This window comes from Rhea pennata, chromosome 3 (genome assembly GCF_028389875.1).
Source record: "Rhea pennata isolate bPtePen1 chromosome 3, bPtePen1.pri, whole genome shotgun sequence".
Taxonomy (NCBI): domain Eukaryota; kingdom Metazoa; phylum Chordata; class Aves; order Rheiformes; family Rheidae; genus Rhea; species Rhea pennata.
The window spans coordinates 91,728,173-91,742,846 of record NC_084665.1 but is presented as its reverse complement, the minus strand read 5'-3'; the positions used below and the strand labels follow the sequence as shown (position 1 = coordinate 91,742,846).

General features: G+C 36.2%; 1 protein-coding gene across 1 annotated transcript in view; it reads right to left on the bottom strand.

The window, feature by feature from the left end:
- Window positions 1-14,674, bottom strand: part of ME1 (malic enzyme 1) — a 194,337-nt gene that overhangs the window by 83,993 nt on the left and 95,670 nt on the right. Inside the window, exon 6 of the mRNA XM_062571048.1 lies at window positions 778-881. Within this exon, the coding sequence (XP_062427032.1) occupies window positions 778-881 (104 nt within the window). The remainder of the gene's footprint in view (window positions 1-777; window positions 882-14,674) is intronic.

Below are 14,674 nucleotides of genomic sequence, written 5' to 3'. Positions count from 1 at the left end.
AAGAGAAGATGAGCACTGAACTGCAGACAGGCACTAGAAACAATATCTGCCAAGTATGATAGGTGCTTTCAGACTGCTGACATCTCGTACATGGAGTCAGGGAGATAGAAAAAAAACACATAGACACTGTGGTAAGAATATACGCATTGCCATCACACTCATGAAGCAGAAATTTGTGATCATGTGGGGTGGAGCATGGTGACAACTTCGCATTCTCCTCATAGTAAATCTGTACCTGAGTAAGACATGAAAACCATGATAAACTAAGAGATCCAAAATACTTCTGAATCTATTTAGTACTATGTAAGATTCGAGGGGAAAAACATGCAAGAGCCACAAGAATCTCAGTTTGAGACTAGAAGCATGGTTCACTCTGGTGCATATAAACAAACACGTCTGAAAATACTGTGTGACAAATGACAGTTTAAAACAGAATTGAAAGCATAGAGAATTACTAAGCAAATGCCTAACAAACAAGTTAGACAAATACCTAACCATCTAAGTCTTGAAAAAATAGTTCGAAAAACTAGCTCACTCATCTCAATATGAGTTTTATTGCAAACGTGTAGTGGATTCATAAAACTGCAATATCTAAGGCGCATAGTTGAGACAGTTGATTAACTTACAAAATACTGAGTTCAAATTAAAAAAAGGTTAGAAATCTGACAACTCTGATCTCATCACTCTTTTCCTTTCATAAGCTATTGGAATTTCTTTCTGCGAAGATGGAATTTCACAGTGGAATCCACCAACATACAGCACAAATGTACCACATACCTTGAAGACACAGCTTCCATGAACTCATCAAGAAGATCATCATAGGCCTGACCTCGGACTCTCTTGTGTCTCAGACCAATATACAAAGGATCTTTCAGCAATGCCTGTTAAAAGAAAAGGTTTGAACTATTACATGAACAAGCTACACTAGTACATTCTAAACTAAGAAGAAGAGGGTACAGTGTTTGAGGATTACCTAAGCATAGGAAGGCATCCATTTATCCACCTCTAAATAAAGATTGAAGAGAAGCAACCAAGAGATTAAAGAAACACACTTTTGTATTAAGGGAAATGGATACCCTTGTATCAAAGGAAATGTATAGTTTCCAAGTGAAGAAGTAAAATGTAGGAAGGCATGTTTCAAAAGTATCTTTTAAAGCTTTAGTTAGTACTTTCCTCTTTCTCCTTTACATCCTAATGGTGCTCTGACACTTAAAAACTCCTTTATTTTCTTCACATTTATCCTCAAGTTTCATAAATCTCTCCCAAAGAGAAATTTTCATTTTTCTTCCTTCAAATTTATGATGCAAACCTTCCTCTAGGTCCACACTCACACCAGAACTGTATTCATTCTATGTCTTCACTCTTGTAAAGTCAGGATTTTGGCCTGATTTTTTACCAAAATATAGCTTATAAACTTAATAAATGTGTTCAAAGTGTTTCACAAATTATTTTGACAATTCACTACAGCTATAACAATTCTCTACCTCAATACTTTCACTGGCTCTCCCAGGAACCCTCAAACAAAAACACCTTTCGGGATTATCTTTTATAGCACAGATCTCTCAAAATTCGTAAGATCACTTCTCTCTTGTGCCTAACGTACAGTCATTCCACGTATTTCCATACAGTTTGGAGAATCGGACAGGAACATGACTAAGTATTTTCCATCTGAAAACAACAATTTGGGGAGCCAACATCACTGAGGAAATTTGTATACCAGTATCAATTAGGAAAACATCGTAAGGAAAAAATACAGACCATCTCTCATTCCAGAATAGAGTCTTCTATCTGGAAGAGGAATCAGGCTAAGAATCTGAAATCCACTCTCTGTATTTTAGAAAAGTCCCCAAATTTTCTTTACAGGTGTTCTACATTGTAGAACTGAATGATCTTTCAGGTCACAAGCCACAGCTGAAGACTGATTTGAATCACTAAGAAACTTGAAACTTTGCAGGTATTCTATATCCTAATGCAGGCTACTGTGCCAGCCTGTAAAGAAATTTGTTTCTTCCTTCCTCTTCTCCTTTCAACAAAAAATGAAAGACACCAGGTTAGAATGTTAAAAAATCCAACACAAAAATTTAGCATGATTAGAAGCTGATTTTTCTCAAGTTATTGCTAAATACATCACCACTTCAAAACAAAATATTTCTAATATATTATTTATAAACATTCAGAAGATACTTACTGTTTGTTCAACTGTTTGAACTGGAGAACAAAGTTTAAAACTAAAATTAATTTGTTAAAAAGGATGCAGTCACTACGTTGTAGTTATTTTGTCCCTTCCTTTCCCCAATCCTACATAGCACTTATGTTTAAGGACCATATTATTTGGATGACATTTTACATCTATATTCACTTTATTCTATGTATTGTAGCAGTAAAATCAGAATCAGAATCATATACCTATTCCAGGAACTGCAGGAAAAACTAACAAGAGCTGGATGTCAGATACATTCTAAAGTCATGCTGTCTTTTGCATGTTTTTTTTTTACAGTCATTTCCAATTTTGTAGTGAAGAACTATCTCTAGAGTAATATTTTATTTCCATTTTGAGTTTGCCCAGTTATTTAAAACGAACTTAGGAAAATTGGAAAAATAAAGGGCAATTTTACTTCTCTGGGAAATAAATTCACATGAATTGCAAATTAGCTGCTCAGTGGTGTGAAATCTGAAGTCTGGAAGCCCCGTGGGAGCTGCATGGTGCTTCCCAACAGGCTGAACAAGCAAGGCTGGAAAGCCGAGCTGCCAGGAGCAAGAGCCACCCCGTCACACACCTTTGGCAGCACATGTGCTGGGGAATGCAGAAACAGTGAGGAAAATCCTACTGCCAACAGCTTTCCTTTTTGGTAATCTTACGCTACTTTGTTTCCCATGAGAGCATACTGGACTGGACAGTCCAATTCAGCATTAAGTAATTTATCCCCTCTCCAGCTCCCATAACTCTTCTTCCCCTGTCTCTAACAGGCAAACTGACATTTTAGGAGACTTCTGTAGGATTTGCCTTAAACAATCAATTTCTGTTCTCATTTTGTAAAATAATGCCCAAAATGAAAAAAGTCTGTAGTCCTATTTTTTAAATTGTTAGGCCATGTTTCAAAAATGCTTCATAGCCAGACTAAGCCATGTTGATTCCATCAAAAAGCCAGCTTCAGCTTGGCCATAATTCTGCAAAAGTTCAAGAGAAATACGTGTTCCTATTAATAAAAGTGCTAAATAAGCAACAAGATTGCCTTCAAACATAGGCTCTTTCACTTCTTTTGCCACTTTTACATCAGTGCTTAATAGCTATGACCACTTTAAATCTGTAGCCAATTCTACAATTTGGAACTCTAAATCAGTTGTTCTTCTAAGACCAATGCACAAATTTATTCACATATCTTTGATACAGAAACTTAATCTGGAATATTTCAATCACAATTAACTCAATCTTTCTGGGGTTTGTTTAAGCTTCTAGCCTGGGAAGACTCACCAGCATGGACAATTAAGTCAGAAATACGTCTCTGATGAAAAGCTTGGCCAGCCACACCAAGGGTTCGAAATTCCTTTACAGCTCAGTGCATTCTATTTCACAAACGTTACAGATCGACAAGAAATAACCCAGAAGTTCCTTTATAGTCCTGTTTGGAACAAATTATGAAGAAACCCAGGGTGGAGACAAAAGAATTAAACATTCAACAAGTGAAAAGAACAGTGGTCATTTCTAAACTGTGAGGGGCAAACCATTGTGGAACTTCTCTTTTTCAAAAAGGCACTGAAGAATGAATAAGCTGCTTAAGCGCATTATCCTGTTATTCAGGTCAACACCATGCAAACTAGATCCATGGCTGTTTTTTTTTCTTTTTCTTTTTTAGAGTGTTCACACATCTTAAGAGATTAACATTTACTATTGACTATTTCATGGTTTTCAAAACAATTACTGAAAAGAAAGTTCTATACTACAATCAGGTATGTCAAGCTCACATGATGATTGGGTATTTTTCCTCAATGACTTGTGCTTCTTTTGTTCCCTTGCTTGTTGTCAAAGCTTAAACTTTGTTTTGTTCTTTTGGAAATGGAATCTCCTTCAAAACATAACACTGCTTTTTTTTGTTGTGTTTCCTATGCATATTAAATAATATTGAAAAAGCTGATGCATGTTCCATGTTAGACACACTTGTATAGATTAAAAAAAAAAAGTTATAAAATATATTTGGCCTTAGCAATGCAGCACATTCAAGCTTTAATGGAAGAAAAGGGGTTACAAGAATAAAGGGCTTAATAGAGGTTCTGGTACTGGAGATCATATAGATCTACTTAGAATTAACTGTGTAAAATAACAAACAGTTCTTTGAAGCACCACCTGAATGTATTAAAACCGTAATGACCTTTGGGGTTTTAAGAAAAAAGCAAGTCGTTTAGACTATCTTGCTATAGCACACTTATAGTAAAGAGATCAGCAAGCCATCAAAGCTCAAGCACGGCTTGAGCTGTGCACCTGGCTCTAATTTATCTGCAAAACTAGTGAGAAACAGAAAACTGCATACTTATGTGCTTCATCAGTAGAGAACAAACATGCTGAAATATCATCTATTCTCAAATTTGGCACCCAGGAGTTTCTTTGGAATAGATACATATTTTAGTGAACAGCTTCATGGAAATCTGGAGGTGAAGGACCAAGAATTGCATGACGTTGAGCCCTTCTACTCACGAGGACATCAGCAGAGAGGGCCCAGGACCTCCCAATGCCACCTGCAAAGGGCCTGGTGTGCGGTCATGCTGCAGAGTAGCAGCTCCCCTCGTGCCATTAAAAACTTCAAAGACCTCCAGTTCTGCAATGCAAAATGATTTGCATCAGAGCCACAGCTATAAAAATCAAGGAGAATTGCAATTGGATGGCACATCAGAAGTTTTGGGACAACGACGTGCCACATCCTAGAAATGAAAAACATTCCACAGTTTGATTGGTCTAACAGGGCACATAGTCACGAAGAAAAAAAGGTGAACTACTGCTGTCTTTACAATATTAGCATTTTCTTATGTGTAAATGCTTTCTGTAGATTCCACCTCATCTAAGTTTGCACAGATGGGGGAAGGGCAAAGTGGAATTTTGTTCTCCAGAAAAATCTGACATTTCAACTTTGGGGGGATTCCAGAAGACTAAAATTTTCCTGTATGTGAAACTTTTTCCAATAAAGCAGTTACCTAGTCAAAAACACAATCTACATTTTGGGTTTAACTTCAGCTTCTATCAAAATTAATCAATCTACATTCATCTATATTTCTGGTTTGCAAACATTAACATGCTGAATCACAATTTTCTGTCCTGTAAGAATTGCTTAGACCTGCAAAGTGATTTTTATGGCACTAGGAAAAATGAGTGAGATTTCAATTCATATTAGACTAGGAAGCCTTTTCTTTTGACATAAGCTTGAGAATTCAAAATTTGTTTTCTTTTTCTTTTCATTATGCTGGCCCTGTTACACACTTATTGATCGCAGAAGAGATGAAGGCCCTTCAGATCTAAAGACCAGACCTTTGTCAACACATCTGCAAACAGTGAGGGGCCACCTCCACAAGGAAGAAGGGGCCTTATCCTCTGTTTTGCCCCAAAAGCAGGAAACTACATCTTTGGAAGGCTCAGCTAACACATTCTCCAGACGTGCCCAATACAGCCCAATACAGAGACCAGCCTACACAGCAGTTTTGCAACTGTTTGCACCTCCCTCTTCAGTTTCCAGATTCCCATATAGAAAATGTTGCAAAAGATCCCAAAGAATTGGTATCATCTTGGTTTATTTTAGGTACAAATAAAGGAGGGAAAAAAAAACACATGGGAAATGAGTTATAAAGTTGAGCCCAACTGTGTAAGTACTAAAATTGTCAAACAAAAGTGGCTGCTGTTCTATCCTGCCAGTATGAGGCACAGATGTTATGTATACAGATGATGATTATACTATATTAAATATTCTTCCATCTGTAGCCCTAAAAGCATCACTGAAAACTGTCCATTGTCTCTTCAGACAAAATTCTAGACCTGTACTAGTCAGGAATTTGAAAGATACTATGTTCATAACGTTCCTTTGGCATCAATCTTAAATGTAGGTCTTGAGGGGAACAATTTCTGTGGAAAATATAGATACTAAAGAATATTATGCATATTTGGCACAGTTTGAAATATAAATCTTTATTAATACTCTGATAAAACAATATCCTTATGTAATACAAAGGGAGAAGTAACAGTATTTCAAATGATCTTTTTAAAATGATTTAAGATAGTGATATGAGATATGGAGAATGTATTCTTTTCCATATGTGCCTAATCATCCTAACATATGGTTTTGTACAGCTACAATAGACTTTTTTAGATGTGTCTCCTAAAAGACAAGCTTGACTTTTTCAGTCCAACTTGTTCTTTCCTTCCATAAGGTAGCATATCTCCCAAGTTGACCTTTGTGTCTCTTGCTCGCCTTCTGTTTAGGGAGCTCACTAATTTCTTAATCTGAAGGGGAATTCACAGTTACAACTTTGCACAAACACTTACTCCCATTGCTTATAATATAAAGTTATTTCCCACACACTCAGACAGCTTTTCCCAGAAGAAAAACTGTCAATCTCAGTGAACCTTAATTAAAAAAAAAAAAAAAAATCACTAAAATGGCTGGAAAGAATGCTTCATGGAGGAATCTGGTAACACACTATGAGATGACCACAACGTGCCCCTAAGCAAGAGGCCATACAGAACGGGACGGTGCCAAGAACATTCTGTGGCCTGTTTCCGGCCAGCATATGTGGCACAGAAGAAAGGGCTCAGTGTCCTCGGGCTGCCGGCAGCCGGGCCCGCTGGGTGGGGAGCAGGCTCCATCCCTCCCGCCTGCCTGCCCAGCCCGGGCTGGGAGTCTCCCTCCTTCCCCTGCAACGCAGCGTCGGCTGTAGAGAAGGCTCTCCCAGGAGGTCAGACTCATCCCGCTGCGCGCACACGCACATAAAGCTCAGGATCACTCAGCCCGGTAACAGCAACATTTGTAAACGTACACAAAATATATACACATGAAATAGCACAATTTATATAATTAGCTGTTGATGAGGGAGCAGGAAGTGCAAGACCCGCTGAGAAAAAGCTGCTGCAGCAAGAGGTAAAATGTACCTGATTTTTTAAGGGGCTGCTGTGGTATCGGCTCTCAATTTCAAGTCACACAAAATGTTGGTATTTTTGTCCAAGAGTCAGTTCTTGGAATCAAGTGATCTGAGAAAAGCTCAAACTGGCGGTATGAAGAGGATCATGGTGTTGCCTTCTGGTTTGCGTGTGTTAGGAATATCTGAGTCACTATCTCAGCTTACCTCCAAAATACTGGAAACTATAAAATACTTTTTAGAAAGCAAAAAATTTATCTCACAATTTTTAGGTCTAACTCAAGATTTCTGAGCACTTGAAACTTTCAATACTGGTTAGAGCCAGGTGTCAATGAACATTGTACTTGCCAAAGGAAAGTCTCTTCCAGACTGACTTCTCCCTTCCCACCAACTTGGAATTCACAGTGACATTTGAATGTCTGCATTGGTTCTAAAATTATAGGTAACGCACAGCACAACTACACTAAATGTGTGTCACGCCATACTTTATACAGAGTATTAAAACGTGGAGGTTTTTTGGTTTTTGTTTGCAAAGGCAATGAGAGGAATGATATCTTTTTCAAAACAATAAAGTTTTGTTTCACCTGTTCACATTTCTGGGACACTGTATAGAGATCACAGATGGGAAAGCATTTTCATCAAATCTCCACTGATATTAATTTTCTTTTTGCAGTAAGTTTAATAGAAGAATCTAGCAAAAACTGCCCTGTGCACCTTGTTCTTTATGGCAGTTTCCAATTAGGAAAGACCTGGGAGTACAGCTGGACATACTTCAGACTACGGCTTCGCTAGACAACAAAGAAAGTAAAAAAACAATAGTCTTTCCCCAGAATTTAAATATCATATGAACTTCTTCTGGTAAAACACCTTACATTAACTATTAACCTTTATTATACTTTTAACTTCTAGATACTATTAAAAGCAAATACCATAAAATTGCCATCACTGAATCTGCGATACAAGTTGTGCTTTGTTCTTAAGGAGAAAAGCATATGTCTTCTTCAGGACTGGATTAGACATTATTTATGAAAGTACTGTAATTGAAAAAGATATCCTTTTAGAAGCTGGTAAGTCAGTCTGTCAATTTTATGTGCCAGAAAAACGCAAAACTTAAGAGGGCCCTCAAGGAGATACATGTAAGACTATGCCAACATCTTTTAACTGAATGTTATCTTCAAAACTCTAAAATTTATAAAATTGTTACTATGCTTTGTTGATCTTTACATGGCATTTACTTGATTAGCACTAAGATTCGTTTCCTAGTACCATGTCTGTGCACCACAGCTATCCAAATGCTTCAGAACCCTTCCTTAAATGTACATTTAATTTCTACACCAAACAGTAGCTATGCCAAACAGGTCATTACTAAGGCATTTGACTGCAAGGAGGAAAGGAGAGAAGAAAAATTTTCAGTCTTACCATTTCCTTAATTTGTACAAAACAGAAAGTCAAGAATGATCCATACACTGTGTGCCTTGTGCCAATTTGAAATAATGGCGTGCTTTGTACAAACAGGACACTGGCGCTATCAGTAGTTTCAGAGCCAACTTTATTACTGGGATGAACGTTAAGAGGACACAAGCAATATATTTACAGTAATACGCTTCAATGATCATTTTCATTTGCTCTTTACTGCAAAACTCTCATAAAGTGCTGAAATTGCATCTCCCAAAAGATGAGTGAAAGTTTCGTAGGAATAACCCAAAACCTCTTTTTTTTTAATTTATCCTTATTTGTTGTTTGAAGGAGCTTAGAGAAATTTTACTAAATTTTACCAGAACTTTTCTAAACCACCTCACTCCTCACTACCACCTCTTATTTTCTCTACAGAAAGAAATATGTGACTGCATACAAATAATCAAGTTACAAGTATTATTTTAATGTCTATTTCTTGGTTGTGCTGAACAGCTGAACACGCTCCACACTATAGCTTTGCTAGACAACAAGGAAGTAAGAAACAATGGTCTTTCCCCCAAAACTAAAATTTTTAATCTAAAAAAACTTTTCATTTTCAGTTCCTCAGTTTTACAATTACCTTTTTAAAGAGCTTTATAAAGAAATAAAAGTACCCCCTCCCCTCATTTCTCATGTAACGACAGAAAGTCAAGAGTGGCTGAAGCACAGACTTAGGAGGCCCTTAGGAGTAACTAATCTGGAACTCTGAACTAACCATGAAAAAATCCATTCTGTGCAATTTTGCTAAGTCCTAAATAGTGAAGTTTTCCACAAAGAGACTTCAGACAACAGCCTGCTCCTCCCCTACCAACTTTTGTGTCTTGGAGACAACAGATCAGCCCCATTTAATATTGTTCTTTAACAATTTAATAATGCCTCTCCATTTTAAGAGGTTACAAGTTGGTTTGTACCAAAATAGCATCAAAACAACATCTAAAGTAGAACTGCTGCATTAATTCAAGCTAAGAGTCTTCCTATGACAAGCCTCCAAAATGATCTAGCAGCATTAGTAAGGAGATCAGAGAGGCCTATTGCATTGGTTATCTTAGGAAAAATAAATAATCAGCAAGATAAATACACTGCATTATGTTTAATAGTCTTGGAGACCTCTCCTAATGTTAATATCTGTATGCAGAAATAGGGGTGATGCCAATTCCACAAATGCCTGTAATCTGAGTTTGAATTTGGAACATGCTCAGAACTGTGGTCTCAGAGCACCATTTCATCAGACGCAATTTTAGGATGTATAATTCTTTTATACAGTCAAACTGAAAACAAATGGTTGTCTGCATGCCAGTGGCATTTCTTGAAAAACTTAATCATTTGTCTACTGAGAAAATAGACCTGAAGAATTCAACGCTGTTTAGGACTTTTGCAGAGTATTGCCACATGCAATCATTAATATTTTAATCTGCAAATAATAGGCAGAATGGACTAAGTCTGAAAGTGTCTTGTATTCTATTCATATAATTATCAGACCACATAACAAGAAATCTCCTAAAAACAGTCATTCACTTTCCATAAAAGCTTTTATTGCATCCCAGAAAAGGCTCAGACTAAATTAAGCTCAGCAGAACTGACCTTGAATAGGCCCCGTATCTTTAATAACTATCATTTCTTCTCCACAAGCTCCAGAAACTGGCTAAAATCTGAATTTGCATGTCCTGTGACACACCAAGAAGCATTTAACAATACCCACAATGCTACAATTCAAAATACATATGATAGATAACAGCAATGAGCAATAGAAATATAGAAATATTTTACCACAACCAAGAGAGAATCAAAACTCATAGTCTACTACTCTGAAAAACGAGCAGGAAGAGGCAAATATCCACCCCAAAATGCTGAAAGAACTAGTACATGCACTTGTGGGTCCAGCAGTATGGGCTTATAATAAATCACAAAAGGCAATTCCAACAATAGTATTTATGAAGAGCCAAAAGACTACCTATATTTATGAAACAGAAAATAAGTGATCTGAAGAACTACTGGCTTATGAACAAGTCTAGCCTCAGTGACACTTTTTAGACATAGAAATTGGAGATATTTTCCTTTTACTTTTTCCTTCAAAGTGTATCCACCTTAATAAATTACCTTCTTAGCTTAAACAAGAGAGTTATGGCAAGAGACAGCTGCTTGAGGTCATTCAATCACTTTGAATAAATCAAACTTTCCTGCACTGTTTTTAAAAAGCAACAAATTCGCATCACTCCTTTCATTTTCATCCACTTATATTTCCACATTTCTTTTTGTTTTCAAGACAGGCAGCTGAAATACTTAAATACAAAGAGTTACCTCCAGTTTTCTAAACTAGGAGAAAAAGTTTAAAAAAATTTTTTTTACATCAGAGAAGAGCAGAGACTTGTCCTTTCATAAGAGGACATCAGTGAAGTTTTGCTATTAGATAATAATATTCAAAAGAATACCATCTTAATAATTTTACTTCATTTTCTAGATGATAACATAAACTTGAAAGAAATAGCCTTAAAGAGTTCACTCATTTTTAAAACTCTATTAATCAATAAAAAGGATTTTGCTAATATTGTATCATTTTTCATAGTGATAGTACACAAGGTGCATCCTGAGTACCTTCCTCCTGTGTTTAAAGCTTAACTTCCAGTCTCTCCTTAAAAACTGCATCACATCAGTTAATTAAACAGAATTTTAATGTATCAGTAGATACAGTCTTTATAAAACTATAAAAATCTAAAAAAGATAAAAATGTGATTTCATGTTATCAGTGCATCTGGTTTCCAAACCAATAGTTCTAATATTTTTGGTTTTTTTTCCATTCACATGGAACTATAAATATCCATGACTAGTTGGGACCTCTTCTTCTCAGATCTATTAAACATACAACTAATTGTGTCATTCACTTCCACAAACTATTCCCATGTGGTCCTCCACCAAAATTTCTTTGACCCTGCCATCATTTCCTGTGCTGACACTCAGTCATTTTCTCTACTAGAGCCAAAGCAGTTGGGCCTCTTGCTGCAGAAATGAGTCACACCAGTTATGCTCCTTTGACTGACTCTGGTGATTATTAACCAAGCCTGGGGATATTCTTTCAGCGCTGGCATCTCAGCTGTTGACGAGGTATCTGTCCTAAAACCTGGGAAAAAAGGGGAAAATGGTTCTTGTGCACAAAGTGGCTCTCCTAGTGCACGGGCCAGCTTTCGTCAGAGCACCCGTTCACTCCACCAGTGACACATTCTGTCCCAGACAGGAGGCATGTTTCCATGGAGGCACAAATAATGTCTCTTATCCTACATTTTGTAATAATAAGTATATTTGTGGCTCATTCCCTCTCTTGTCTTCTGCATTGCCTGTCAAACTGCTGAAGAGGCAGAGAGCTAGCAGCTACTATTTCAGAAAGAATGGAAGCCAACCCAAACAAAGACCATTTATTGCTGTCTTCTAAATACGATGGATTGCAAAGGTCTGATGTATCTTGAATTAAAGCCTGCCATCAGTTTGGTCTATGGATATTTATGCATACTATCCAAAACAAGCTTTTCAAGGTATTCATTTTTGCCCTCTTTTATATGTCCCTTTCTTTGGAAAGTGAAGTAAAAAGAAATGAAACAGACTGACAGAATTCCTGGTAATATCCCATACAGCTCATTATTTTTAATATGAAATGAAACTGAGATTTAAATCCAGTGTCACCATTTATATTCTGTCTGCTGAAGTCCTCCCCTGCTAAACTTCTTCTCTGGTCCTATAAAGTCATTCCAAATAGCCTGTTTGGTAAATATGCCAATTTGCAATACCATCTGGCTTCATCATGTTTTCCATGGTCTAACAAAATAGAGTATGTCACAAGAGAAATATTCATAAATAGCTTATTTCATAAAAATAAATAGAAGCCTCAGAAAAAGAATACCATATATCCCTAGCCAAAATGGCAACATTTAAGGGATGACAATAGATCAAAAGTAGCAGACAATTGCTGAGATCTTCTCACACACTAAATAGAAGAATGATATTCCTCAAAGATACAAAGATTTGTTCAGTAAGAGGTTGACATATGTCCAAAAACAAGTTTTAATCTCTGTAAAACCCTTCTGAGAAACACAACAGCATGTTCAATGTAGAGAGAGAAAAATGAAATGCAGACCAAGGAGGAGATTGATGTTCTCTAACTTAAGAACCTATGCTGGCTATTTCAACATCTAAGCTAGTCCAAGCTCCTTTTTATAAACCATGGACAAAACTAGGTAGTTTTAAGGTACAAGGTAGTTTTAAGGTACAATTCATCTGACTAATTAGAGGCAGCTACTCTGCAAGAACAAGTGTCTATTCCTCTTCATAAAATTAGCCTAGGATGATAAACCCAGGTTCAGATGGATCTTGAACTTTAAGTCTCTTTTTCAGTCATTAGATGCTCACTGATTCTGGCGATGAAGCCTCAAATTCTCAAGACTTACCTTTTAAACCCAAGATCATAAGTGTCTGTTCCGTGGAATCTTAGATACGGGAAAGAAAAAAAGAAAACAGGCAAAAATACTACACTTATGTGGCTTTATTAGAGAAGTCTAGTTTAGGCACCAGTAGCCAGCATGGGAAGGCTGCCTGGTTACAAGCAGACTAACTGCAAATACTGCTCTCCTTTTTTTTTTTTTTTTTTATTTTTTTTTAATGAAAATATAAGAGGACTTCAAATAGAGGCAATATAGTGAATGGTAGAGATTAGTCTGGGCTCTGAAATAAACAATTATACATTAATATTTTAAACAACATATACATTAAAAAGAGATAAACTTGAAAATCTCCTTTTATCTGGATAATTCTATTAAAACAATTGGATGGGTTTTAAACATTGCAACATTATTTTGTTGTATGACAACAACAGTAAACCCTGGTAACTATCATCATCAAGATTTTGTGCTGTCGCTATTTTTTTTTATTTAGAAAAGGACAGTAAGTATTTTGCTACTGAAATAAAATGTATTTTATGTATTAAGACACTTTCAACCCCATATCAAGACAAAAGGAGACAAGCATTACAGTAGTAACGATATAAATAATATCTTTCAAATTTATTTTTAAAAAGCCCACAAATACTCAACTAAACAAAAAAGTCAGTGTACGTATGACGAAATAGAGAAAAATATTTAAAGAAATGTTTTAAACCCAAGCCTATTTATGCTCAAGTGTTATCAGTAAATCTGCCGATACCCATAGTGACTGAGTTCTGCCTAAAGAAACATGAGAAAAGTATCTAAATGAAAACAAGGGAAGTAATGTAATACATTCCTCTGGAAATATCATATCAAAGAATAACACATGATCATCTACATCGGTAAGTAAGTCAAAACAGTTAACAGCTCTAAATATGGTGAGGAAATGCTGTTCCCCTTTGTACAGAATTATTTCATAAAAGGAGTGGCAATGTTTTGTATTTTAGCTCTTTTAATACACAATCAGCAGAATGCATGCATTAAGAAGCACAAATCATTTATATAAAGAGTTTTCTATAGGATGATGGATTAAAAGGCATAATATAATTAAGGAAATATATAACTAGGCAGAAAGTATAGCAGAAATTAAATCAAGCTGAATTGTAGAACACTATGGGCAAAATAGAAGACAAAACCAAAGATTTTTCAAAAGGTAGTCTTTTAAAGACTGAAATACACTGAAAACTTCAGTATCTTGGGAAAATCCTGACTCTCTGGGTTCCTTCCTGGGAATGCTACCGAGTCAGCTCAATGACACGCTGCAGTCACTCAAGGCAAGGTTCATTTTTCAGTCACCTAGGCCACAGAGGGTTAAAAATCTTCCTGACTAAAGCTGTTCATAGCTTTGAGGATATATTTGGAAATTTATTTTGAGTATTCAGGAAAAAAACTTTTGTTTTTCTTATATTTTTAATTGTGGAAGTGAATTCTGAATTATAGCAGACGTTCACTATTAAGCACAATGAATGTAATTGTGCAAAATATGCACTCAATACACAATCAGAAAATTCATCTCTGGTTTCTTTCAACAAAATCTCTTTGTATGTTACTGGATGTATTTTTAAGGCTAACAGATATCTTTGACTGATAAAATCGTTTTCCTTAGCCTTCCCTCAAAGTCGAGAGCTCCAGCTCAGCAG